At 47.5% G+C, this 27,085-nt stretch overlaps 1 protein-coding gene across 3 annotated transcripts; it reads left to right on the forward strand.

The window, feature by feature from the left end:
* The first annotated feature begins 1,614 nt into the window (after nucleotides 1–1,614).
* On the forward strand, nucleotides 1,615–22,651 carry QPRT (quinolinate phosphoribosyltransferase). Of its 3 annotated transcripts, none has more exons than XM_053555138.1 (5): nucleotides 1,615–2,844; nucleotides 2,987–3,042; nucleotides 20,845–21,380; nucleotides 21,953–22,084; nucleotides 22,156–22,651. In XM_053555138.1, exons 2-5 carry the CDS (start codon nucleotides 3,030–3,032, stop codon nucleotides 22,375–22,377), a joined length of 903 nt encoding a protein of 300 aa, XP_053411113.1. In that variant the 5' UTR covers nucleotides 1,615–2,844; nucleotides 2,987–3,029; the 3' UTR covers nucleotides 22,378–22,651. The 3 variants fall into 3 exon arrangements, with proteins under 3 accessions (XP_053411113.1, XP_053411114.1, XP_053411112.1); XM_053555139.1 differs by having other exon boundaries at nucleotides 2,990–3,042; XM_053555137.1 differs by having other exon boundaries at nucleotides 1,616–3,042.
* The last annotated feature ends 4,434 nt before the right edge of the window (nucleotides 22,652–27,085 follow it).

Here is a 27,085-nt window from a genome sequence, read left to right on the forward strand (position 1 = left end):
AGGCAAAAAGCTTTATCAGATAATTCTCATTTAGAAAGCCTCTGAGAATATTATTCACATTAACAAAAATTTTCACCCTTACAAAAATGAAGGTTGCCCCCGATGACAGGTGTCTGTCTATAGGGACCGCTCATGGAGTGTATTTTACATGTTACCCAAGAGATCTTCCAATATGTCTTCTGGTTCAATAATAAAATAACTGAAAAATCCACCAAGGAGGCATTTTTTTGAGACAGGGTCTTTTGCTGTATTGCCTAGGCTGGAGTTCAGTGATACAATCATAGCTCACTGTAATCCTGGCTTCTTGGATTCAAATGATCCTCATGCCTCAACCTCCTGACCAGCTGGGACTATAGATGCATGCCACCACGCTCAGCTCATTTTTAAATTGTTTTATGGAAGGCCAGGGACTAGATTTTCAACATGCTGATTATCATTGTCTGGAAATGCAGGGGGATGAGCAGTTTTTGCAAAAACAGTGAGTTCATTTTGAGAACTATTAGGAGGGATGTTTTGGAGATAGTTAGAAATAGAGGCCTGAGCCAGGTGCAGTGGCTCATGCCTATAATCCTAGCACTCTGGGAGGCTGAGGTAGGAGGATCACTTGAGCTCAGGAGTTCCAGACCAGCCTGAGCAACAGTGAGACCCCATTTTTACTAGAAATAGAAAAATTAGCTGGGTGTTGTGGTACGCATTATAGTCCCAGCTACTTAGGAGGCTGAGACAGGAGGATTGCTGGAGCTCAGGAGTTTGTGGTTGCTGTGAGCAAAAGAGTGAGACTCTGTTTCCAATAAATAAATAAAAATAGAGGCCTGGAGCTTGGGAGGGAATTTAGGGCTGGAGATAATAGATTTAAGAGTATCTGACGGGCGGCGCCTGTGGCTCAAGGAGTAGGGCGCCGGCCCCATATACCGAGGGTGGCGGATTCAAACCCAGCCCCGGCCAAACTGCAACCAAAAAATAGCCGGGCGTTGTGGCGGGCGCCTGTAGTCCCAGCTGCTCGGGAAGCTGAGGCAAGAGAATCGCGTAAGCCCAAGACTTAGAGGTTGCTGTGAGCCGTGTGACGCCACGGCACTCTACCAAGGGCGGTACAGTGAGACTCTGTCTCTACAAAAAAAAAAAAAGAGTATCTGACTATAGGCTTGGAGCCTGTAGGTCAGTGGCTAGGGTGCCAGCCACATACACCAGAGCTGGTGGGTTCGGACCCAGCCTGGGCCTGCCAAATAACAATGACAATTACAACAACAACAACAACAAAAATAGCCGGGCATTGTGGCGGGCTCCTGTAGTCCCAGCCACCTGGGAGGCTGAGGCAGGATATCACTTAAGCCCAAGAGTTTGAGGTTGCTGTGAGCTGTGATGCCTTAGCACTCCACTGAGGGTGACAAAGTGAGACTCTGTCTCAAAAAAAATAAAAAATAAAAATAAATAAATAAATAAGAGTATCTGACTATAGATAGCAATTTAAGTAATAGTATGAATGGATTAATACATAACTTACATCATCTACTATGTAAATTGAGAAGAGAGCTATAGAGAGAATCTTAATGTAATAGTCTGGGCAGGTTAAATGCTGTAAAATTCAACTCCAAAATCTCAGTGGTGTAACTTCAGAGAAGTTTTTTACTTGCTTATGTAACAGTTTATCGCTTCAACAAGGTCATTCAGGGACCTAATCTTCCATTTTGTGGCTCTGTCATTCTCCTTGGGCTTTGGAGTGTTCTGCTTTCAACCAGCTGACGGGAGACAAATGAGAGTGGGCTCCTGTGAAGAGTTTCATGGGCCAGGTCTGGAAACTTCAGGCCTCATTTTGCCCATATCTTATTGGCCAGAATTCAGTCGCAGGGCTTCCTTGATGCAAAAGATGCTGGGAAATGTAGTTTAGCAGGTGCCCCAGAGGAAAAGAGCAACAGCCCTCACCACACTGCAGGAACACCAAAATCTGGGGGATGGATGTAGGAAGAAAGGCCTGCAGACAAGAGTCTCAAAAAAGAAACCCGGAGAAAAATGACATTTGGGAGAGAAAAGGAGAATAAAGTTTGGAAGAGGGCTGGCAAAAGGTGGAGGGCTGGAGTGAGGCAAAAGCGAGCCTAGGATGAAGCCTCCTTAAATTCTGTGCCCTGCTTACCTGGCTCCCCTTACCCTAGCCCCAGTCCTGGCAGTCAAGTGCCACAGAGGAAGAAATGGGAGAACCCCAGGAGGATGCCAGTAGGTTTGGCAACCAGCGGTCCCTGTGAGTGACTTTAGCAAGAAAGATTTCCGATGAAGAAATGAAGGTCCTGGTGGTACTAGCACAGGAACTTGCATGAAGTTCCAGTATTGACTATTGGCAGTTTCCCAGTTTTCCTGTTTAGAAGCGGAACTCTGAGCTACCTGTGCCCTTAATGTTCCTCGGGAAGGGGAAGGAAAGGGCAGTAGGTGTTAAGTAGTTGACTTGGTGTCACTTTCAGAAAACTGAAAGTTTTCTCAGTTGATTCTCATTTGAGGTGGGTGTTATTCCATTTCGTAGCTAATGAAATTGAGGCACAGAAAAAGGTAAAAATTGTTTTGAGATCAAAAAAGAATTAGGATTTGAACCTAACTCTGAGGCCTGTGATTTTTGAATTAGGATTTGAACCTAGCTCTGAGGCCTGTGATTTTCCCAGGGCATCGCCCAGAAGGCTTTCTTAACCTCACAAGGGAGCACATTCTTCAGTTCGCAGCTCACACTCTGGTAGGGCCAGGAGAGGTGGGTGTGGGGAGAGAACAGGGCCTCCAGCTCCCTTCACTGGCTGGAGCCAGACGAGAGAGGACTTTGGGGCTTCCCAGCTGAGAGCCTTCCCTGAGTGAGGGGAGCACACTGAGGTCTGTACAGTCCAAGGGTCCTGGAGGAGGGCAGGAGGGAGGTCCAGAGGAAAGGAGAAGGGCTGGTCTGGCTGCAAGGCCGGCCTCCCCCACTGCAGCCCCACCCCCCACCCTCAGCCTGGTTTCTCGCACTGGACCTCAGCAGCGGACACAGCAGCACAGCAGCCGGACAGCTCCAAGTCACCATGGACGCTAAAGGTAAAGGGGTACTCTGCCCTGTGTCCCTGCATCCCCATCTCCCCTCCTGCCTGTCCCTCTCCCCATCCTGACCTGCTCAGCCCCTTGTCCATCCTTGGAAAGACTATCTCCCCTCTGGTCTCACCGCCCAACAGGCCTCTTCTCCTCTTCTTTCTCCTTTCATGTTGTGTCCCCAGAGAATTCTAGGGAAGAAAGGGGCTTGAACCCAGAAAGGGCAGGGGCAGCCTGGGGAGGCAGTGTTCCCTGGGGTCTGAAGGGGCCAGTAGAGGAAGCTGGACAGGGGAGCAGTTCTGCACTTTGGCAGTCACTGGTCACAGGGGAGGAGCAGAGGCAAAGTCCCAGGCCACGTTGGTGGGGGAGGGATTGAGTCCTGGTGTTCCCTGCCATGGGGTGGGATGACCTCCGGAAGGAGCCAGAGGGAACAGGCTCTGGGGTTGAAAGGCTCCACCAGGGATAGGCTGTGTGACCTTGAGCAGGCCCCTGACTTCTCAGAGTCTCATTTCCTTGTATTGGTAAAATGACAATAATAGTTCCCTGTTCACAAGGTTGTAGGCAGGATAGACAGGAGGCTTGGGGTGTCTGAGGTGTCCTTAAGTTCCTGCCTTTTCACCTTCTCTACCCAGGCTTCTCCCTCCCCAGCCTCTGACTCCCTTCCTCTTTCTGGGGTACCCGTGGGCCCCTCATATCCAGCCCCTCTTGTTGGCTGTGGAGTTAGGTCTTGGGGGTTCCCTGCAGGGTGACACAATGGACACTTTTCAATCCCCATTGTGTCTTTTCTTTTGAAATAACACCACCTAGATTTGAAACGCAACTGCTGCTCGCCAGCTGTGGGAACCCCAGGCAAGTTACTTAATCTGTAGGAGCCTCAGTTTCCACATCTGGAGAATGGATACAATGGCACCATTCTTACAGAGTTTTAGTGGGAATTAAATACTTTAGCAAATGTTAATGTGTCTTGACCTGATTCTTTTAGGGCTGGGTTTTTTTTTTTTTTTGCAGATTTTGGCCGGGGCTGGGCTTGAATCTGCCACCCTCGGCATATGGGGCCGGCGACCTACTCCTTGAGCCACGAGTGCCGCCCCTGTTTTTTTTGTTTTTTTTTTTTTTGTAGAGACAGAGTCTCACTTCATCGCATCACACAGCTCACAGCAACCTCCAACTCCTGGGCTCAGGCAATTCTCTTGCCTCAGCCTCCCGAGTAGCTGGGACTACAGGCTCCACCACAATGCCCGGCTATTTTTTTTGTTACAATTTGGCCGGGGCCGGGTTTGAACCCGCCATATAATGGGGCCGGTGCCTTACCCTTTGAGCCACAGGCGCTGCCCTATTTTTTTTTTTTTCCAACATGTCCCTTTTCTGAGCCAATTAAACAGATCTTTATTTCATTTTGATTTATACTGAATGCAACATAAAAACATATCAAGGTAAAAATAAAACACTGTATAAGAAAATGTTTTAAAAAAGCGACTTCCACAGACACACACTGTTTTCATCAAGTATATGTTTCCACAATGAATAAGACTTACAAATATGCAAATAAAACATTACCCTAAATGCTTATCTTGCCATCAATGCCATTCAATTTCTAAGCAATGCCATTCTTGTGACTGAAAACATTTTTTTTTAGAAGCTTCTCCCAAAACTTAACAAATAGTATATTACAATCTCCAGAAAGTCTTAACTCAAAAAAACTTTCCAACGTGGAAGATTCACATGAAACTTTGTTTCTCCAAGAAAATAAAACCATTCTTAGTATCGGAAGAAAAGAATATTAAAAGAAATCAGCCATGGGCGGAGCCTGTGGCTCAAAGGAGTAGGGCTCTAGCCCCATATACCGGAGGTGGCAGGTTCAAACCTGGCCCCGACCAAAAACTGCAGATGCCACCACCTCCAGCCTCAAGCACTTTGATGGATGAGATTTTAAAAACCATGAGAGATTCTTTTGCAATCTCCACACATTTGAAAGCCACTGGAAGGCATGTCCAATCTCTACTTCAGCCTTTCAGAGCAACACTCTGTTTTGTTTTGTTTTTTTAATGTTTTGTAGAGATGAGATCTCTTTTTTTTTTTTTTGAGACAGAGCCTCAAGCTGTTGCACTGGGTAGAGTGCCATGGCATCACAGCTCACAGAAACTTCCAATTCCTGGGCTCAAGCGATTCTCCTGCCTCCACTTCTCAAGTAGCTGGGACTATAGGTGCCCGCCACAATGCCTGGCTATTTTTTGGTTGCAGCCGTCATTGTTGTTTGGCGGGCCTGGGCTGGATTCGGACCCACCAGCTCAGGTGTATGTGGCTGGCGCCTTAGCCGCTTGAGCCACAAGCGCCAAGCCAAGATGAGATTGCTTGATATCACCAGAGTGGTCTCAAACTCCTGGGTTCAAGGAATCCTCTGGCCTTGGCCTCTCAATGCGTTGGGAGTCACTGGCCAAGCTTACCAGGTAGTTTAGAAATGATCTCAGAGTCATTTCCTTTCTTTTCTTTTTCTTTTTTTTTTTTATTTTGAGACAGAACCTCAAGCTGTTGCCCTGGGTAGAGTGCTGTGGCATCACAGCTCACAGCAACCTCTAACTCCTGGGCTCAAGCGAGTCTCCTGTCTCAGCCTCCCAAGTAGCTGGGACCACAGGCGCCCGCCACAATGCCCGGCTATTTTTTGGTTGCAGCTGTCATTGTTGTTTGGCAGGCCTGGGCTGGATTCAAACTCGCCAGTTCAGGTGTATGTGGCTGGCGCCTTAGCCGCTTGAGCCACAGGCGCCAAGCCTTCTTTTTCTTTTTTTGACAGTTTCACTCTGCTGCCCTAAGTAGAGTGCCATAGCATCATAGCTCACAACAACTTCAAACTCCTAGGTGGTTCAAGTGATCTTCTTGCCTCAGCCTCCCAAGTAGCTGGGACTACAGGTGCGTGAAACAATGCCTGGTTAGTTTCTCATTTTTTTTTTTTTTTTAACAGAGTCTTATTTTGTTGCCCTCGGTAGAGTGCTATGGCGTCACAGCTCACAGCAACCTCCAGCTCTTGGGCTTAGGCAATTCTCTTGCCTCAGCCTCCTGAGTAGCTGGGACTACAAGTGCCCACCACAAAACCCGGTTATTTTTTTTTGTTGTTGCAGTTTGGCTGGGGCCGGGTTCTAACCTGCCACCCTTGGTATATACCTTGGTATACACCACCCGTAGGCCTGTGCCCTACTCACTAAGCCACAGATGCCACCCAGTTTCTCTATTTTTTTTTTTTTTTTTTGAGACAGAGTCTCACTTTGTTGCCCTTGGTAGAGTGCTATGGCGTCACAGCTCACAGCAACCTCTAGCTCTTGGGCTGGGGCGATTCTCTTGCTTCAGCCTCCTGAGTTGCTGGGATTACAGGTGCCCGCCACAACACCCAGCTATTTTTGTTGCAGTTGCCACTGCTGTTTTAGCTGGTTGGGGCCGGGTTGGAACCTGTCACCCTCAGTATATGGGGCCGGCGCCCTACCCACTGAGCCACAGGCGCCACCCCAGTTTCTTTATTTTTAATAGAGATGAGGTCTCACTCTTGCTCGGGTTGATCTTGAACTCCCAAGCTCAAGCAATCCACTTGCCTCTGCCTCCCAGAGTGCTACGATTACACAGGTCTGAGCCGCCTCGCCTGCTTCAGAGTCATTTCTAAACCTCAGATGCATGGATTCTAGTAAGTCCCCTCCCTGCCACCTGGTAGCTTGGGTGACTTCGAACAGGATGCTTTGCCTTCTGTTCCTGTTTCCTCGTTGGTAAATGTAAAAGGTGGTGAAGATTCACTGAGATGATATGCGTCAAGAGTCTGTCACAGTGAAACTACATGGTGACAATTTTGCTGGTGATTTTGTTGGTTCCTCACATCTGTCTCTCTGGCTCTGTATCCTCCCTGGTTCCAGTTCCGTTTTTGTTGTTGTCGTTGTTGCTTTTGAGACATGGTCTTGCTCTGTCATCATGGGTAGAGTGTAGTGGTGTCATCCTAGCTCACTGCAACCTCAAACTTCTAGAAATCCTCCTGCCTCACCCTTTTGAGTAGCTGGGACTACTGGTGCATGCCACCACCCACCACACCCAGCTAGCCTTTCTGTTTTTAGTAGAGTCAGAGCGGGGTTCGGGGGGTGGGGGGTCTTGCTCTTGCTCTTGCTCTGGTTGGTCTTGAACTCCTGGTCTCAAGAAATTCTACCACCTTGGCTTCCCAGCATATTAGGATTATAGGCATGAGCTACTACCCTATTTCCCTGACAATGTCTTATTTTCAGGTGTGCTCCCAAAGACGCGCTAGGTCTTATTTTCAGGGGACGTCTTATCTTTCCTGTAAGTAGGTCTTATTTTCGGAGGATGTCTTATTTTTGGGGAAACAGGGTACTCCTGGCCCAAGTTCTGTTTGTAAAACCCAACTGTCCATTTCTATCTGATATCTCTCTGTCATGTCAAACTCAAAGTCCTCCCCTGCCACCAGCTAGCTCTTCCTTCTGACTTCTCTGTTTCTGTTCTTGCCTCACCATCCTCCTACTCAGACTGGAAATCTCAGGGTCACCTTTGACTGCTTACTCTCCCTTATACCCCCAAATTTAAAGACTTGCCAGTTTTCCTTCAGACTTACGTCTGAGGCACCACCTGACCCTCTTTCCTTTCTGTATCCACCAGTTCTTCCCTCTGCAGCAGCCACCTGTTTGGGGGAATCCTCTGCCTCTCTGCCTTCCTGCATGTGTCCACATCTGATGTTTAATAAGGTGTGGTCCCAGGGTGGCCCACATGGGGCCTGTGAGGGGTGGCAGGGCCAGTCTCAGCATCTCTTGGGTGAGGAATGCAGGTGGCGGTGGTGGCCTTTTCCTATGACCTTGGGAGGGACATCCCCATCCCCACCCCATTACAGCTCACTCTGCTTGGTGCTTCTTGCTCAGGCCCTTGCAACAGCCTCTCAACCCAAAAATTGTTTATTGGGTTCTTGCAGGATGCGAGTGATTTCTGATTGAAATTTTGTAGTGACTTCTCCTTGTCCAGTGAGCAGAACCCTGGTTCTTCCTCTTACCCACAGCCTACTGTCTGGCCCTATTGTGCAATTCAGCTTTCTGTCCTCATGCCCAAAGCCAGGATTATCAGCTTCATGTGTCCTGAGGCTCTGCTCCCTGACTTATGCTCTCCCCGCTCCCTGCCTGGCAAGCTTTCCTTTCCCCTCTCAAATTCTAGCCTATTTTCCCAGCTTCTCTTCTCACTCTCATAGCTTAATGACAGGTCATCTCTCCCCACTCAGAAATTCTGGGGGGTCCTTCTACCACTTGTGGAACGGGCGGTTGGTCACATGTGGCCCTACTTGAAGGTCATTTCTCTTCTTTGGGGAGTGAAGGGGGAAGGAAAAGAACATTTATCCAGAAGCCGCAGTGCTGATCAGCCTGTCTCCATCTGGTGTTTGCTGAATGAATCAACAAATAAACAGATGGAGGACCAGAGCTGCCAGAGTGAGATGCCTGGGTATAAAGACACCTGGCCAGGCACTGTCAGGCGCTTTATGTGAATGGCCTTGTTCTGTCCTCCAGGCATCCCTAGGATTTCCTTGTGAAACTGACACTCAGAGAGGTTAGTGAGTCACTCGAGGTCACCTAGCATGTAGGTTAAGGGTAACACAGAAGCACAGTAAAAGTCAATGAACAATCTAAAAGAGAGCAGCAAACGTGTCAGAGGGAAACACCCTCTGTCCTGCCAGAGATGTTAGTTCAGTGGATCACTTTACATTACTTGTAAAGAGAGAAGAAATATAGAAAATATCCCAAGATGTTTAGAACCGCTCAGAAACAGAGATGTCACACTACCAGACCTGAGACTGTACTATAAATCAATAGTGATCAAAACAGCATGGTACTGGCACTAAAACAGAGAAGTAGATGTCTGGAACAGAATAGAGAACCAAGAGATGAATCCAGCTACTTACAGTTATTTGATCTTTGACAAGCCAAGTAAAAACATTCAGTGGGGAAAAGATTCCCTATTTAACAAATGGTGCTGGGTGAACTGGCTGGTGATCTGTAAAAGACTGAAACTAGACCCACACCTTTCACCATTAACTAAGATAGACTCTTCACTGGATAAAATATTTAAACTTAAGACGTGAAACTATAAAAATACTTGAAGAAAGTGCAGGGAAAACTCTTGAAGGAATCAGCCTGGATGAATATTTTGTGAGGAGGACTCCCCAGGCAATTGAAGCAGTATCAAAAATACATTACTGGGACCTGATCAAACTAAAAAGCTTCTGCACAGCCAAGAACATAGTAAGTAAAGCAAGCAGACAGTCCTCAGAATGGGAGAAAATATTTGCAGGTTATACCTCCAATAAAGGTTTAATAACCAGAATCCAAGAGAACGCAAACGTATTAGCAAGAAAAGAACAAGTGATCCCATGTCACGGTGGGCAAGGGACTTGCAGAGAAACTTCTCTAAAGAAGACAGACACACAATCTACAAACACATGAAAAAAAGCTCATCATCCTTAATCATCAGAGAAATGCAAATCAAAACTACTTTGAGATATCACCTAACCCCAGTAAGAGTAGCCCACATAACAAAATCCCAAAACCAGAGATGTTGGCGTGGATGTGGAGGAAAGGGCACACTTCTACACTGCTGGTGGGAATGCACACTAATACGTTCCTTCTGGAAGGATGTTTGGAAAATACTTAGAGACCTAAAAATAGACCTGCCATTCAATCCTATAATTCCTCTACTAGGTATATACCCAGAAGACCAAAAAATCACAATATAACAAAGACATCTGTACCAGAATGTTTATTGCAGCCCAATTCACAATTGCTAAGTCATGGAAGAAGCCCAAGTGCCCATCAACTCACGAATGGACTAGCAAATTGTGGTACATGCATACCATGGAATATTATGCAGCCTTAAAGAAAGATGGAGGCTTTACCTCTTTCATGTTTACATGGATGGAGCTGGAACATATTCTTCTTAGCAAAGTATCTCAAGAATGGAAGACAAAGTATCCAATATACTCAGCCCTACTATGAAGCTAATTTATAGCTTTCACATGAAGCCTATAACCCAACTATAGCACAAGAATACGGGGAAAGGGCCAAGGAAGGGGAATGGAGGGGGAGGTTAGGGTGGAGGGAGGGTAATGGGTGGGGCCACACCTATGGTGCATCTTAGAATGGGTACAGGCGAAACTTACTAAATGCAGAATACAAATGTCTACATACAATAACTAAGAAAATGCCATGAAGGCTACATTGAACAGTTTGATGAGAATATTTCAGATTGTATATGAAACCAGCACATTGGGCGGCGCCTGTGGCTCAACGTGTAGGGCGCCGGTCCCATATGCCGGAGGTGGCGTGTTCAAGCCCAGCCCCGGCCAAAAAAAAAAAAAAAAAAAAAAAAAAACCAGCACATTGTACCCCTTGATTGCACTAATGTACATAGCTATGATTTAACAGTAAAAAAAAAAAAAAGAAAAAGAAGGAAACAGAGATGTTAATTTTATTAAAGTTTTATTAACTCTGGACAACCAATTAAAAGGTATCACCTTGAGGGAGCAAGATAAAACTTGCCCCACAGATTAAAAAAAAACCTCACAGATAAACTCTAATTTCCAAAGTCCAGGGATCTTGGAAGAACTTTTACATCTACAAGGACAAGGACAGGACACAGGACAGGGCGGGTGCAGCTGTCTCCTCTGGGGGCAGCTGCCCTCCATAAGGCATCTTTCCTTTGACAGCTACACAAGCAGCCTTCCCCTCTCCAGAGTCCTTTCAGTAACAGCTGCTAAGTACGAGAGCTCTGTATTTTCAAAGCGACCCACAGGAATCCCTTTTGTTGGAAATGCCTGAGAGAGTTGGGGCCTGAAGAAAACTATTTATTTATTTTTCACAAATGGAACACGAGACACTCAGCATTCCCCTCCACATTTGGTGATCAGAACAACTGATCTTGAAGAAGCGGGCAAGAGAGTGGCCCCTGCTAGTGGCAGCAGCTGTGATGTTCTAAAAGCACCCAACTGTGGAGAGGTCAGGCCTGAGTCATTGTCCAGTTTTAGCATTTCCTAGCTCCGCTTTCTGGTAATTTCCCTCTATATTTCCAAGCCTTGGTTGGCCATCTTTAAACTTAAATGACATCTTCCTTAAAGAACTACAGGGAGAATTTGTGACAATGTCTGGAAAATGCCTGGCATGTCGTAGGCACCAATATGGTAGTGATTATTCTTTTCCTGTAATTCAGAATTTCTCTACTCTTCTACAAATTAGAATTATGTTACCACATTCTAGACCAGTTATATCAGCATCTCTAGTGATAGGGCCCGGGGGCTGGGGATCAGCATTTTCCAAAGCTCCTCATGATTCCATTGTGGAGCCAAAGTGAAGAACCACTGCCCCACCCCATGACGTTGTGACTTATAATAAGAAATATATGTTTTGGTGCTCATCCCTGGTTCCTGACACAAAGCTCCTAATCCCTTGGAATTTCCTGGGTGATTGGAGTGTTTTATGCTAATGAGGCAGTTCTTGGTGGGCCTCGGATGAGGGCTGGTCACCAGAAAGACCAGCCATGATTAGAAGCTTAGAACCTTCAGCTATATTTCCCATCCTCTGGGAAGGGAAAAGGGGCTGGAGACTGAGTTAATAATATGTGATGAAGCTTCCATAGAAAACCCTGCATTATGGTGTCTGGAGAGCTTCCAGCTTGCAGAACACGTGGAGGTGCTGTGGGGAGGATGGTGTGCCAAAAGAGGGCATGGAAGACCTGCACCCCTTCTCCAGTACCTGCCCTGCACATCTCTTCCAGTTGGCTGCTTATCTGTGTCCTTTAAAATATTCTTTGTGGCCAAGTACAGTGACTTACACTTGTAATCCTACCACTCTGGGAGGCCAAGGTAGGAGGATCGCTTGAACTGATGAGTTCGAGGCCAGCCTGAGTAAGACCCTTGTCTCTACTAAATATAGGAAAATTAGCAGGACATGGTGGTGGGCACCTGTAATCCCAGCTACTTGGAAAGCTGAGGCAGGAGGATCACTTGAATTTAGGAGTTTGAGGTTGCTGTAAGCTGGGCTGATGCCTTGGCACTCTAGCCTAAACAATGGAGTGACACTGTCAAAAAAAAAAAAATCTTTGTAATAAATCAGCAATAGTAAAATTGGTTTCCTGGGATCTATGAGGCTGCTGTAGAAAATGATTAAAGGTGAGGGTTGTGAGAACCTGTGGTTTGTAGCCAGGTCAGACAGAAGCTGTGTGTCACCTGGGAAACTACTATTCGACATTGGCATTTGAAGCAGGGGGCAGGCTGTGGGACTGAGCCCTTAATCTGTGGGGTCTCTATTCACTCTGGTTAATGAGAAGGGAGCTGAATTGTAGGACACCCAGCTAATGTCAGAGAACTGGTTCATGTGGGAAAAACCCCACACTCTGATCACAAAAGTGTTCTGTGTTGAGAGAGATAGAAAAGAAACACGGTCCTTTTTTTTTTCAGATATGCTATCCTAACAAGAAAATCTTTCTGTGATCCTATCTCAAGTGGGGGCTCACTCTCTCCTTTACTTACTTATAGTTTTTTTCACTTTTTAATTATAGAGAATTTCAAACACACACAAGGCAGACAGAAAAGCATGAATAACCCCAGTATAACTACGATCCGTCTAGCAACCTGCAGCATCCGGGCAGCCCGGCCCCTCCTACGCTCCTCCTTCCCACCCTCTGGCGTTTCAAAGCTAACCGCCTCTCAAATCTTTTCATACATGAACATCGCAACATGTTTTTTTCTAAATGATATGACCTTTTCTTCTTACTAAAACCACAATACCATTGTCACAACTAAATTTTTAAAAAATTTCCTGATGTCATCAAATATCCAGGGTTCAGATTTTCAATGGTCTTATAAATGTTCCAATTTGTTTTCAGTTTGTTTGTTTGAATTAGGACCGGAATAAGATCCACACATTGTACTTGGTTAGTAAAGATTTGTTCAATCTTTTGTCTTCCTGGTGATTTATTTGTTGATGAAATTAGTCCATTTTCTGGCAGAGTTTCCTGGGGTCTGAATTTTGCTGGTTGTATCCCCATGGTGTAGTTTAACATGTTCTTCTATCCTCTAGTTTTCTTGTTATATAAATTGGTAGTTGCTTCTGATGACTCAGGTTCAGCTGTTTTGGCAAGAGATTTTCACAGGTGGTGGTATGTTCTCCTCCTTCTCTCCTTTTTTAAAGAAATGAGTCATGCTATGTCGTTTGCCCAGGCTAGTCTTGAATTCCTGGGTTCAAGCAATCCTCCTGCTTCCGTCTCTCGAATAGCTGAGATTACAGGTGTGAGCCCCAGCACCCAGCTCATTTTTCTTTTTCTTTCTTTCTTTTTTTTTTAAATAGAGACAGAGTCTCAAGCTGTTGCTCTGGGTAGAGTGCTGTGGCATCACAGCTCACAATAACTTCAAACTCTTGGGCTTAAACAATTCTCTTGCCTCAGCCTCCCAAGTAGCTGGGATTACAGGTGCCCACCTCAACGCCCGGATGTTTTTTTTTTCTTGTTGTTGTTGCAGTTGTCATTGTGGGTTAGCTTGCCTGAGCTGGGTTTGAACCCGCCAGCCTTAGTGTATATGGCCAGAGCCCTACCCACTGAGCTACAGGTGCCGCCAAGCTCTTCTTTCTTCTTGGTGCTCAAGGCCTGGACACATTGGTTCATTAGAGCTGGAAAATGGCTCGTGCCTTTCATTAGAGCACTTGTTCCTGTTTGTTTAAGTGTACAATTCAATGATTTTTAGTAAGTTTACTGAGTTGTGAACATTTCTATCACTCCAGCGAGATCTAACGCCATTTTTAGTTAATTCCCAGCCCCTGGCAACCACTAATTTGCTGTCTGTCTCTATCGATTTGCTTTTTCTGGACGTGTCATGACAGTGGAGGCACTATATATGGGCTTATGTGAGAATTGGTTCTTAACCCTCATTTCCATCTGAGTCATGGAGATGGGAGGGGGTGGCTCTTTCCAAACATGGTTGCCTGGGAACCATCCCCCAGAGATTCTGATTCAATTAGTCTAGAATAGGCCTGAGCATCAGACAGTTTGAGAAGCTCCCCAGATGGTTCTAACTGCAGCCACATTGAAGGCCTTGCTTTGTCAACTTCTTCCAAAAGGAGTGGTTTATGACCGCTGCCTCCACTTCCCCACCTCCCATGCACTCCTCGGCAGTGATAACGTGGCTTCTGCGCTCACCACACAGCACCGAAACTGCTGTAGCAAAGGCCTCCCAGTCACTAAGTCTGTTTTCAGTCTTCCTTCTACTTGCTTCTGCTCACCCCCCACCTCCTGAAACCATCTTCCCCTTCCCAGACACCCACTGCTGGTGCTGCTTCTCTCTGTGATGGCCACACCTTTGTCCTTTCATTACTGACATTTCTCAGAGTCCTCCCCTTCTTCCTCCCTGCCCAGGGTGATCGCATCCCCTGCCATGCTCAGTCACTGCCAAGCGCAGTCACCATCTGCGTGTGTTGGCAGCCCCCAAATCTCTGCTGTTCACCCAGCATCTCTCCTGAACTCCAAGACTGTTCTCCTACCCACCCTCTGGACAGTACCACTGACATTCCTGCTCAACTCTCAATCTTAACCTCTGCAACACCAAGCTCATTCTCTCCCCAGCTCTGCTGCTGATAAGCTGTATCTCCAGGGCACAATTTGGGAAACTCTTTGGGGTTCAGTTTCTATACGTGTGAAGCAGAAACAATCGCTTATGCTGAGTTCCAGATGAGAGGACATACAAGTGGCTGCAGCTGGCACATCACAGCACTTAGGGCAGTCACCTCCTGCTGTCCCCTCCTGCACCCTGACCTGCTCCTCTCTTGGAACGATGCTTTCTGTTAGCTCTCAGCTACCCAGGACAGAATCCAGGCTTCCACATCTCATTGGCTGCTAACCCTGGTAGATTCTTCCTAAGAAACAGCTCTCACATTTGCCCCTAATGAACTGCTGAAGCTTCAGTCTTCATCCCTATTTTTTCAGTTGTATTTATTTATTTTTTAGAGACAAAGTCTCCCTCGGTTGCCCAGGCTGGAGTGGAGTGGAGTGATCATAGCTCACTGGACTCAAGCGATCCTCCCGCCTCAGCCTTCTAAGTATCTGGGACTACAGGCCTGAGCCACCATGCCCAGCTAATATTTTAATTTTGTGTAGAGACAAGGTTTCTCTCTTGCTTTGTCTGGTCTTGAACTCCCGCCTGAGGAGCATCCTGAGGACCTTCAAGTGGTCCTCCTGCCTCAGCCTCCCAAAGTGCTGGGATTGCAGGCGTAAGCCATCGCTCCCAGCCCTTCTCCCTTTTTGTCTGGCCAATTACCTCAGCCTCCTTTTGCCAGTTGGTGGCTACAGTGATCTTTTTTTTTTTTTAGATAGAGTCTCACTATGTCACCCTCGATAAAGTACCATGGCATCACAGCTCACAGCAACCTCAAATTCTTGGGCTTAAGTGATTCTCTTGCCTCAGCCTCCCAAGTGGCTGGGACTGCAGACGCCTGCCACAATGCTGGGCTATGTTTTTGGTGCAGTTGTTACTGTTTAGCCCTGGTCACCTCGGAGTATGTGGCTGGCACCCTAACCACTGATCTACGGGCGCTGAGCCTATAGAGACCCTTTTGGAATAAAATTACAATCATATCATGCCCTTTACAATTCTATGATGGCCCCTGGGATCTGGCCAGATCACTCAGCTAAGTAGTTTAGTCTTTTCGCCCTCTGGCCTCCCTTCCCTCCATTTCTCCTGTGAATCCTACACTTACCCCCCCCCCCACACACACATACGCCCATAGTTTGCTTTTGAGCCCTATACACCTTCTTTGTCAGCCCCAATGTCCTGCTCTCACTTCTGCCTGACAAGCATCACTCATCCTCCCTCAGGGACACTTAGTCATTTCTTTTTCCATGCACCTACCACATTTGGGAAATGCTTTAGTAATTTCTTTAGCAAACGCGCCTATCCTGTGCCAGACAATGTTCCTAAGGGTTTTGCAAAATACAAACTCTTTTATTTTCATGACAACCCTATGAGGTCATCGTTATAATCTCTGTTGCAGATGAGGAACCTAAGGCCCCTGAGGTTTAGTCCCTGGCCCATAATCATTTAGCAAAAAGTGGCATGGCCGGTATTGGAATCCAGGAGTGCGGCCCCAGAGTTTGGGCTTGGATTGACTCTGCTACATGTCTTCTTTAATGGGATAAGTCTCATCAATCATATGCTATTAAGCTAAACAATATAAAATTGCCAATATTTGGCTGTTTTGACCTATAAAAGCAGAAAGTTTGTATGATTCATTGTGCTAGGTACTTGGGATACAGTCAATGGATAAATACAGTCTTTGACCTCTGAGAGGGAACAACTGTAGAGTAGGACAGGTGGGGGAAGAACGGGGAGCTGAGAAAGCCTAGGACCTAATTTGTGGGGAGGGTCCATGAAGGACCCTGCTGAAGATGTTTGAGAGAGGACTCAAAAGAGCAAAAGTTTAGGAATGAGGGTATCAGGGTAAGAGCAGGAGATTCCAGGCGAAGGCACAACTCTGGAACAGTGTAGGCTAAGGGCTGAAAAGTGAAAGAACTGCCCATGAGTGTCCCAGCAACTAGCAGCTGGCACAGAGCAGGTGCTTAATAAGGATTTGCCATCTGTGGCCATATCACCCTGGATCTGATCTTGTCTTATCCTAGAAGCTAAGCAGGATCGGGCCTGGTTAGTACATGAAAGGGAGACTGCCTAAAATAATGGGTGCTATCGGCTTAAAAAAAAAAAAAGGAAAAAGAATTCGATGAAAATGGAAAGAAGTCAACAGAGCTGGAACTAATGCCATGAAGGTAGAGTTTTCAGCAGGAAAGTTATCAAAGAAAACTGGAGTACGACAATAGTTACAGCAGTGAAAACACTTTATTTGAGATTATTGCAGTAGGATAGAACTAGATTCAATTCTGAATACAACAAGGACAAGTGAGGATTACAGCCAAGGAGCAAGGTGGGGGGGGGCAGTAGGTAGAAAATTACTAAGAAAAAATGTCAAGAGCAAGGAGGATTCTGGCTAGACCAGCCTAACTGGAGTCTTGTTGAAGGCAGGCCAGGGGATCAGATGTCACCTGGGGGAAGGTGGAGGATGAGGAACTAGATCAGATATCGAGGGTGGTCAGATATGGAGGATGGGGGATTTTGGCTAAACTGACTTGGCAGGATTCCTGCTAAAGCTGGACAATGCAGAGGTGAACACGGAAGCCCAAAGCCTAGGTGAAAAAGAGTTCAGGGGCACCTGAGTAGAATTTTGTCAAGGAGAGAATCCTTGAGTGAACTACTCAAATTTACTTTTTCATGGTTTTATTTTAAAGACAAATTTAATGAAGTTAAGGCAGTAAAATTCATACTTTTTTTGTGTGCAGTTCTGAGTGGTGACATATGCATCAGTTGCATGTACCCCACCCCAGAGAAGATACAGAGCAGTTCATCACTTCCAAAAAGCTCCCTTGTGCTGCCCCCTGGTGGCCACCCCTGCCCACGCCCCAGGCAAGTTTCCCTTTTCAAGACGCCGTGTAGGAATGGAATCGAACAGCTACCCTGTTTCCCCGAAAATAAGACAGCGTCTTATTTTCAGGTGTGCTCCCAAAGATGTGCTAGGTCTTATTTTCAGGGGACGTCTTATCTTTCCTGTAAGTAGGTCTTATTTTCGGAGGATATCTTATTTTCGGGGAAACGGGGTAGTAGCCCTTTGAATCGGTCTCCTTTTACTTAGAATAATACATTTGAGACACGTCCCTATTGCTGTGTATATCAGTAGTTAATTCCTTTTTTATTGCTGAGTAGAATTCTATTGTATAGCTGCATTATAGTTTGTTCATCTGATATTTACCAGTTGATGGATTAAAATTCGATTTAAAAAGAAATCACTGCACCTAGTTTGAATGCAGTGAGGTGAGGTGGGGGTAGGGTCTGCAACGCTGCTGCTTGCTCACAGGCCTTTTCCCTAGCTGGGCGTGAGCGACACATGTGCCATGGCTGGTTGTTGTTCTCAGTAGCCAGCCTGGACGCAGCAGGCTCTCCTTGGAGGAACCGAGCCTTTGGGGTTGGGGGGTGGGGCAGGTGTAGGAGAGAATATGGGGAAGGAGGGCCTGGTGCAGTCACTGCAGACTGCTGCTCAGAAGAAATGGAATGAGGGGCTGGAGCTTGGGAGTTTGGCCTTACGGAAGGAGGGTCAGACAAGAGACAGTCTACTTCTGAGAGCAGAGCGTGCAAGAATATCTGGCCTTAAGTTCAACTTGGAGCAAAGTATGTGTGTGCCTACCCACCAAACCCAACACCTTCCCTTCAAGGGGGAAGGTAAATTCGCAGCTGTCAGGGGCATATGAGGTTGCAGTTCTTCCCCTGGCAGAAAGGTGGCGACGTCGCACCGTGTCTGTTTCCGCCTGGGTGGTCACCCCGGTGGACAGTCACAAAGAGCTCACGCCTGTAATCCTAGCACTCTGGGAGGCCAAGGCGGGCGGATTGCTTGAGCTCAGGAGTTCCGAAACCAGCCTGAACAAGAGCAAGACTACATCTCTAAAAATAGCTGGGTGTTGTGGCGGGCGCCTGTAGTCCCAGCTACTTGGGAGGCTAAGGCAAGAGAATCGCTTGAGCCCCTGAGTTTGAGGTTGCTGTAAGCTGTGACGCCAGAGCACTCTACCGAGGGTGACTAAGTGAGACTCTGTTTCAAAAACAAACAACAAAACCCCCAAATGACCGTTAGTTGCTGCACGCTGAGTCTGAGGACCGAGGACCTCAGAAACCACCATATCCAATAACGCCTATTTTACAGGCAAAGGACTTTCACAGAACAGAGGCTCAGACCGTTTTCCCGTGCTCTTCCCAAGCTTTATGGAAGCTTCAGGCTTGCTCAGGAGCTCAGGGTGGAGAGCAAAGGCTGAAGGGCAGACAGAGCCATGACCGCGGGCGTGCCTCTGCTGCCAGTCCGCTGTGTGCCGATTGGCCTTTTCTCTGTGGTCCTCAGTCTCCTCGTTTAAAAACTCTGGGAAGCCCAGGCGGGTGGATTGCCTGAGCTCATAGGTTCGAGACCAGCCTGAGCCAGAGTGAGACCTTGCCTCTAAAAAATAGCCAGTAGTGGTGGCGCCTGTAGCTCAGTGGGTAGGGCGTGGGCCACATACACCGGGGCTGTTGGGTTCAACCCAGCCAGGGCCTGCTAAACGACCGTGACAACTGCAAAAACAATAACAAAAAGTAGCCGGGTGTTGTGGAGGGCGCCTGTAGTCCCAGCTACTTGGGAGGCTGAGGCAACAGAATCGCTTAAGCCCAAGAGTTTGAGGTAGCTGTGAGCTATGATGCCTCGGCACTCTACCAAGGGCCACAAAGTGAGACTCTGTTTCAAAAATAAATAAATGAATGAATAAATAAATAGATAAGTAAGTAAGAAGCTGAACTTCCGACTTTAAAATAGGTACTTTGTGCTGTAGGGAAGACTGGGATGAAAAAGACATACGAGCTTACGTTCTGCTGGTGGAGCTCCAGCTGGTGCACAACTGTTCTTCCCAGGCAAGGCCCACCCTGGCGGCTGCAGGCACCCTTGAGGCTGTGTGCACAGGATGGTAGTATGTGTGGTTGAAATGTTGAAATACTTCTAGCTGATAAGTAGCTGTTGACTAAGCACTAGGTTTGCCGGATAAGATAAAGGACACTCAGTTATGTTTGAATTTCAGATAAACAGGCAATTTTTAAATATAAGCATGAAGTAATATCACCTTGGACATATTTGTACTAAAAATTATTTGATGTTTAAGGGCCATGTGGTGGCTCATGCCTGTAATCCTGACACTTTGAGAGGCTGAGGAAGAAGGGATTGCTTGAGGCCAAGCATTTGAGAACAGCACGAACAAGAGTGAGACCCCCATGAGATCTGGTCTCAAAACAAAACAAAACTCCCAAAATAAAATAAAAATGATTTGATCTTGGCTCGGCACCCGTAGCATAGTTGTTTCGGCACCAGCCACATACATCAAGACTGGCGGATTCAAACCCGGCCTGGACCAGCTAAACAGCAATGACAACTGCAACAAAAAATAGCGGGGCATTGTGGCAGATGCCTATAGTCCCAGCTTTTGGGAGGTTGAGGCAAGAGAATTGCTTCAGCCCAGGAGTTTGAGGTTGCCATGCGCGGTGATGCCACAACACTAAGGGTGACATAATGAGACTCTGTCTTTCTTTTTTTATTAATTAATTTGTTTATTTATTTTATTTGTTTTTTTTTTTTTTTTTTTTTTTTTGGCCGGGGCTGGGCTTGAACCCGCCACCTCCGGCATATGGGACCGGCGCCCTACCCGTTGAGCCACAGGCGCTGCCCTTTATTCGTTTTTTTAAATTAAATCTTTTGTACATAGATCATAAATACATTTATGCCATTATGGGATTCAATGTTTTCATTATTTGTACATATTGGAGTGCTTACATCCTACTAAACAACATAGCCTTCACCTCTTTTACCCAATTACAGGATTAAGACATTTGTGTTCTACACCTGATAGACCCAACTTGTACTTGAAATATGCTCCATAGGTGTGGTCCCCCTACCAACCTCCCTCTATCGACCTGTGAGACTCTGTCTTAAAAAAAAATTGTTTGATCTCTATCAGAAGTTTATATTTAGGCGTTCAGCAACTTTATCCAGTCCACAGGGCCCACCCCATACCTCAGCCCCTCTCCTGGGACCCCTAGATCTTCACCCCAATGGGCTAGGGCCCAGTTGAACCGGTTGTTAATATTTTGACCCTTACCCCTGGCTGCAAGGGGCAGCCAAATGCAACAACTGTTCTCTTTCTCCCTCCCAGGCTTGGCACTCCTGCTACCCCCAACCACTCTGGCAGCCCTGGCAGACAGCTGGCTCCAGGAGGACTGCCCAGGCCTCAACTATGCAGCCTGGGTTGCTGGAGCAGCCCCCTCACAGGCTGTGCTGTGGGCCAAATCCCCTGGGGTACTTGCGGGGCGCCCTTTCTTTGATGCCATCTTTGCCCAACTCAACTGCCAGGTGTCCTGGTTCTTCCCTGAGGGATCAAAGCTGGTGCCAGTGGCCAAGGTGGCTGAAGTCCGGGGCCCTGCCCACTGCCTGCTGCTGGGGGAACGGGTGGCCCTTAACATGCTGGCCCGTTGCAGTGGTGTGGCCAGTGCTGCTGCAGCAGCTGTGGAGGCTGCCAAGGGGACCGGCTGGACGGGGCATGTGGCCGGCACGAGGAAGACTACACCAGGCTTCCGGCTGGTGGAGAAGTATGGGCTCCTCGTGGGTGGGGCCTCCTCGCACCGCTACAACCTGGGAGGGCTGGTGATGGTGAAGGACAATCACGTTTTGGCAGCTGGTGGTGTGGAAAAGGTGCTTGCCCTGCTGAACCCCTGCCCTGGCCCTGGTCCAGCCCTTCCCTCCTCACACTTTCCTTCCACCAGATCCCCCTGCCACCACCTGGTGTAGAGTGATGACCTGGAGTCAGAGGAGCAAGACTCCTCTGCTCTCAGCTGCCCCATCTGTAATGTGGCAGCTGGACTTGCTCTTTACCTTTGCTCTTCTGCAGCTTTAGATGATGTTCAAGAGCAAAGGTCAAACCACTGGGAAACCAGTTGATGGTGCTACAGCCTGGGGCCAATCTCTCCAACCCTCTGCACCTTTTTCTCCATCTGTAAAGTATTCTGGGAGATCCCTTCCAGTTTTAATATTCTGAGTCAAACTGAACTTGGGTCCAAATGGCAACTATCGATAATACGTGGCTGTTTTTTTTACTCACTAATGTGTTTATTTCACATGGTATAACCTAATATAAAACATCCCTATGTCCAGTTTCCTCATGAGCCCCAAGCTCAGTTACCATCTGGGACCTTTTGAAGGCCCAGCTCCTTGCACCCTCGGGCCAGGTGCCAACCATGTTCACCCCCACCCTCTGCTGCCTATAGGCTGTTCGGGGTGCCCGGCAGGCGGCTGACTTCTCGCTGAAAGTGGAGGTGGAGTGCAGCAGCCTGCAGGAAGCGGTGCAGGCAGCCGAGGCTGGGGCCGACCTCATCATGCTGGACAACTTCAGGCCAGAGGTGAGGGGGGCTCTGCTTCCCAGGAGGGGACATGTGGGGGCCTCTCACTTTCCTTGGTTTGTGTCCCACAGGAGCTGCATGTCACAGCTGCTGCGCTGAAGGCCCGGTTCCCATGTGTGACTGTGGAAGCCAGTGGAGGCATCACGCTGGGCAACCTCCCTCAGTTCTGTGGGCCCCACATCGATGTCATCTCTTTAGGCATGCTGACTCAGGCTGCTCCAGCCCTCGATTTCTCCCTCAAACTGCTTGCTGAAGTGTCCCATTCACTGCCCTCTCAAATCCACCAGTCTTAAAGCCAAAGAGGATAATACTTAATGTGGCTTGCTGAGACCCTGGAGGTCACTCCCTTTAGGGTCAGTGGCTAGCAGGGCACACTTGGTGTTAGCTTGGGCTCAACTCCAGCTCTGCCACCTGCTGCTTGTGTGTCCTAGCAGGGTTGACTTCACCTTGGCTCACCTCAGTTTCCTAATCTGCAAAGTGGGGGTCTAAAAATGATTAGCTTCATGAGACTTGGGGGGTGATAATTAACATGTAGTAAGTGATCAGTAAATGCTAAAAATTATCATAGTTCACGTATTCTAAGATGCAATTTTTTTTCACGTGTTACCTTCTTAGAAGTCAGGGTGCCTGCCTAATCAATGGTGTCAGACAATCACTGTCAGTCAGGTTCTGTCCTCAGGAAGTCATTGTGGCCTGGTCATGCATCTCTTATATATTCATGGTTCAACTTACGTTTTCTTGACTTTACCCTGGTGCAAAAACAATACATATTCAGTAGAAACCTCACTTCAAGTACCCACAAAATTATTGTTTTTCACTTTCAGTATTCAGTAAACGACATGAGATATGCAATACTTTATTATAAAATAGGCTTTGTGTTAGGTAATTTTGCCCAACTGTAGTGTTCTGAGCTAGGCTAAGCTATGATGTTTGGCAGGCTAAATGTATTAAATGCATTTTCTTTCTTTCTTTTTTTTTTTTTTTGAGACAGAGTCTCAGTAGAGTGCCGAGCATCATAGCTCACAGCAACCTCAAATTCTTGGGCTCAAAGTGATTCTCTTGCCTCAGCCTCCCAAGTAGCTGGGACTGCAGGTGCCTGCCACAACATCCAGCTACTTTTTTTAGAGATGGGGTCCTTCTTGCTCAAGCTGGTCTCGAACATGTAAGCTCAAGGCAATCTAGAATGCTAGGATTTCAGGTGTGCGCCACTGCACCTTATAAATGCATTTTCAACCTAAGATATTTTCACCAGATGGGGTATCAGATGTACCCCATTGTAAGTCAAGAATCTTCTATACATGATAAAAATCTGTGTTGAGGCCGGGTGTGGTGGCTCATTTCTATAACCCTAGCACTCTAGGAAGCTGAGGAAAAGCATCCCTTGAGCTCAGGAGTTTGAGATCAGCCTGAGCAAGAGTGAGAGCCTGGCTCTACTAAAAATAGAAAAAATTAGCTGCGCATTGTGTTGGGCAGCTGTAGTCCCAGCAACTTGGGAGACTGAGGCAGGAGAATCCCTTGAACTCAGAAATTTAAGGTTGTTGTGAGCTAGGGCAAGAGAGTGAGACTTTGTCTCAAAACAACAAAAAAAATCCATGTTGAAATAGGACAAAAGACCTCTTTCAACACATACCAGAAATTGAAAGCCACAAGAAAGCCTTAGGCATAGTTTGACAATTTGAGATATTATGTTTATGTGTTATTATCAATGGCATCTTTTTTTTTTTTTTTTGGTAGAGGCAGAGTCTCACTTTACTGCCCTCGGTAGAGTGCCGTGACGTCACACGGCTCACAGCAACCTCCAGCTCTTGGGCTTACGTGATTCTCTTGCCTCAACCTCCCGAGCAGCTGGGACTACAGGCGCCCGCCACAACACCCAGCTATTTTTTGGTTGCAGTTTGGCCGGGGCTGGGTTTGAACCCGCCACCCTCGGTATATGGGGCCGGCGCCCTACTCGCTGAGCCACAGGCGTCACCCTATCAATGGCATCTTATATTTGAAGCCAAATGGCACCAGGTCTAGTCTTCACTTGGCCAATGACCGTGTTGTACTAGTTACTGAGAATTTTACCTCTTGGCTCTGGCAACTATTGTTGGCTCTTTGGTAGAGGTGAGGGTCTTTCCATTCCCACTTCTATGGTGTCTGACAGACTCCATCATGCACCCTCTCTCAAATGAAAGGACACCCCACCCCCATTCAGCACTGAAGGCTTTCTGGGGTCTGGTTCCACGGGGCTGATATCTGTTGGGGGAGGATGATGGGTGTGGAGCTGCTGAGGCCAGAACAAAGGTCTGGTTGAGGGAGAGAAGGATGGGGGCCCTGTCAATGTTCAAATGTCAAACTTCCTTTCTTGATAATCAGGACTCAGGGATATAAGCAGAGGGCTAAGGCCAGCTCTCCACACATACACATATACATACACCTGAGGTTCTGCTCACCTCCATGGCCACCCCTACCCTCACTTCAAGCCTCGGGTTCTCTCGCTCTAGCTCTTCTAGGGTTACTTCAAAAGGAGTGGAGATAGGAGGGGTCCTTAAGTGAAGGTGGTCCCCAGCGTGACTTTTCCTACAGGACCTCACCTGGAACTGCCTCCTTCCCCCAGAACTCACCCCCTTCTTTATTCTTTGCCAGGAGAGAAAACCAGCTCTCTTGTTCTCCAGGGGTCCTGGAGGTATCACTCTCCCTTAGAGGAGGTACCCTACCCCTTTGTCCCTTCCTCAGCCCTGGAGACAGTCTAGCAGCCTCGGAAGGTGACAACTAAAGGAAACAATGAGCTAATCTCAGAGGCAAAAGCCCCAGACAGGCCAAGGTTTTCATCCTTCATGCACCAAACCCGCACGGAGCACCTGCCGTGGCCAGGCTCTGAGCACATGGGAGGTGAAGAATCATTGGGCAGGAATGCTGGGCTGAGCTGGACCAAAGGGGCCATTTCCATAGGATATAGCCCAGAGGTGCTCCTTGGGGTGTCCTCTGTAGTTTCCACCTCCACCCTGTGTTATCATCCTTCCTCCAGGAGAAACATGGATGCACTCAGGAGAACCCCAGCTCATACCTGAAGGGGAGAATGAAATTCCCACAGAACCAGGGGCAATTTTGAACATCAGGGCAGGAAAGTTGGGCCCTAGGCTGATCTGGGAACTGAAAAGTGAAGCACACAGGATTCAGGAGGAAATCAGAGCCTGATGGAGGCAGAACTGAGGAGTTTGTACCAAGAACTGCAAACTGGGAGGTGCCCAGCGTAGCACAGTGGTTATGACGCTGGCCACATACACTGGGGCTGGTGGATTCAAACCCAACCTAGCCTGCTAAACAACAATGACAACTACAACAACAACAACAAAAGAAAATAGCTGGGCATTGAGGTGGGCACCTGTAGTCCCAGATACTTGGGAGGTTGAGGCAAGAGACTCGCTTAAGCCCAGGAGTTTGAGGTTTCTGCTAGCTGTGATGCCACGGCACTCTACCCAGGGTGACATAGTGAGACTCTGTCTCAAAAACAAAACAACAACAACAAAAAGAACTGCAGGGCAGCGCCTGTGGCTCAGTAGGTAAGGTGCTGGCCCCATATACCGAGGGTGGCGGGTTCAAACATGGCCCCGGCCAAACTGCAACCAAAAAATAGCCGGGCGTTGTGGTGGGCGCCTGTAGTCCCAGCTACTCGGGAGGCTGAGGCAAGAGAATCACTTAAGCCCAGGAGTTGGAGGTTGCTGTGAGCTGTGTGAGGCCACGGCACTCTACCGAGGGCCATAAAGTGAGACTCTGTCTCTACAAAAAAAAAAAAAAAAAGAACTGCAAACTGCAATGTGTCCAGGACTCAAGCAAATAAAATAAATGGGTGAATCTGGAATAAAACAAAAGGGAGTGGGCTGTGGCCACCTAGAGAGTGCATGTTACACGCACTGCAGTCCAGTTAAAAAAGTACATGCCAGGAAAAAAAGAAAAAAAACATGTCAGGCTTTGTCTTGAGGTTCCCCCTTGAACCCAGAAATGAGTCAGCCCTATAGGAACCTCCAGATCTGAGAGCTGGTGAGGGGATTCCATTACCAGAAGAAAAGGAAATGGATCCTGGGCAGGCAAGAACAACACATGCCCTCCTCGCAGGGGAGTGGATTTCCAGGCAGAGGAGGCTGCATGGCAAAGGCCCAGAGTAGGAAATGGTTTGGGTTTGGTGTAAGATCTGAAGCCAGGACTGGGAAAGGTGAGATGGCTGAAAGATGGGCTGGATCCAGACCACAAAATTGGTAGGTCAGAGAATTTGGAATCTGTCCTAAGAACAATCTGATTCAAGCTCGAAAGTAGGTAAACATATTTGCAATTTAAATTAAGTCTATTTGCAGGAAGATGCATTTGTGGGGTCAGAGTGGCTATGAGCAGAGCTGGAGGCAGCTGTTCTAGAGGGTTGAACATGGGGCCATGGGTTGGAGAGAAGAGAATGCAGGCAGAGGGTCCAGCATCTGCAAAGGCAAAGGGGGCAGAGGGAGTTTGTTGGTTCAAGACAGTCAGAAGAGTTGGGGGTGTGTGTGGGTGGGGAATGGGACATGGATGGTTGAAGAGGGATCTTACCCCTCACCTGGCCTTCTCTTGTCCATCTGGCTATACTTCTTCCTTGTCTGGCCAGCCTGGGACCATGCTGAGGTCATTCCCCAGGCTCCCCCATGCCTGGCATAGAGGCCCTTTGGCAAATGTGCCCATCAAATTGGTTTTTTAGTGAAGACAGTATGCTGCGCCTAGTATGTGATGCACTGTCAGTGCTGGCTTGTGGGTGAGAAGGGAACAAGCAATGATTCAGTGCCCTTGTCCAGCACGTGTAGGCCTTTTTCCCCTGTTAATGATTATGAAGGGTGGCTATTAGCATCTCCATTTTACCCATGAGGAAACTGAGGCTCTACTACGTTGAGAGAGCTGCATAGTCTCACATATCAATGAAATCATGCAGCAGAGTTTGAAATCTGTTATTCATGCAGTCAGTAAATATTTACTGAACACTTACTATGTTTTAGGCGT

Source organism: Nycticebus coucang, chromosome 12, assembly GCF_027406575.1.
Source record: "Nycticebus coucang isolate mNycCou1 chromosome 12, mNycCou1.pri, whole genome shotgun sequence".
Classification (NCBI taxonomy): domain Eukaryota; kingdom Metazoa; phylum Chordata; class Mammalia; order Primates; family Lorisidae; genus Nycticebus; species Nycticebus coucang.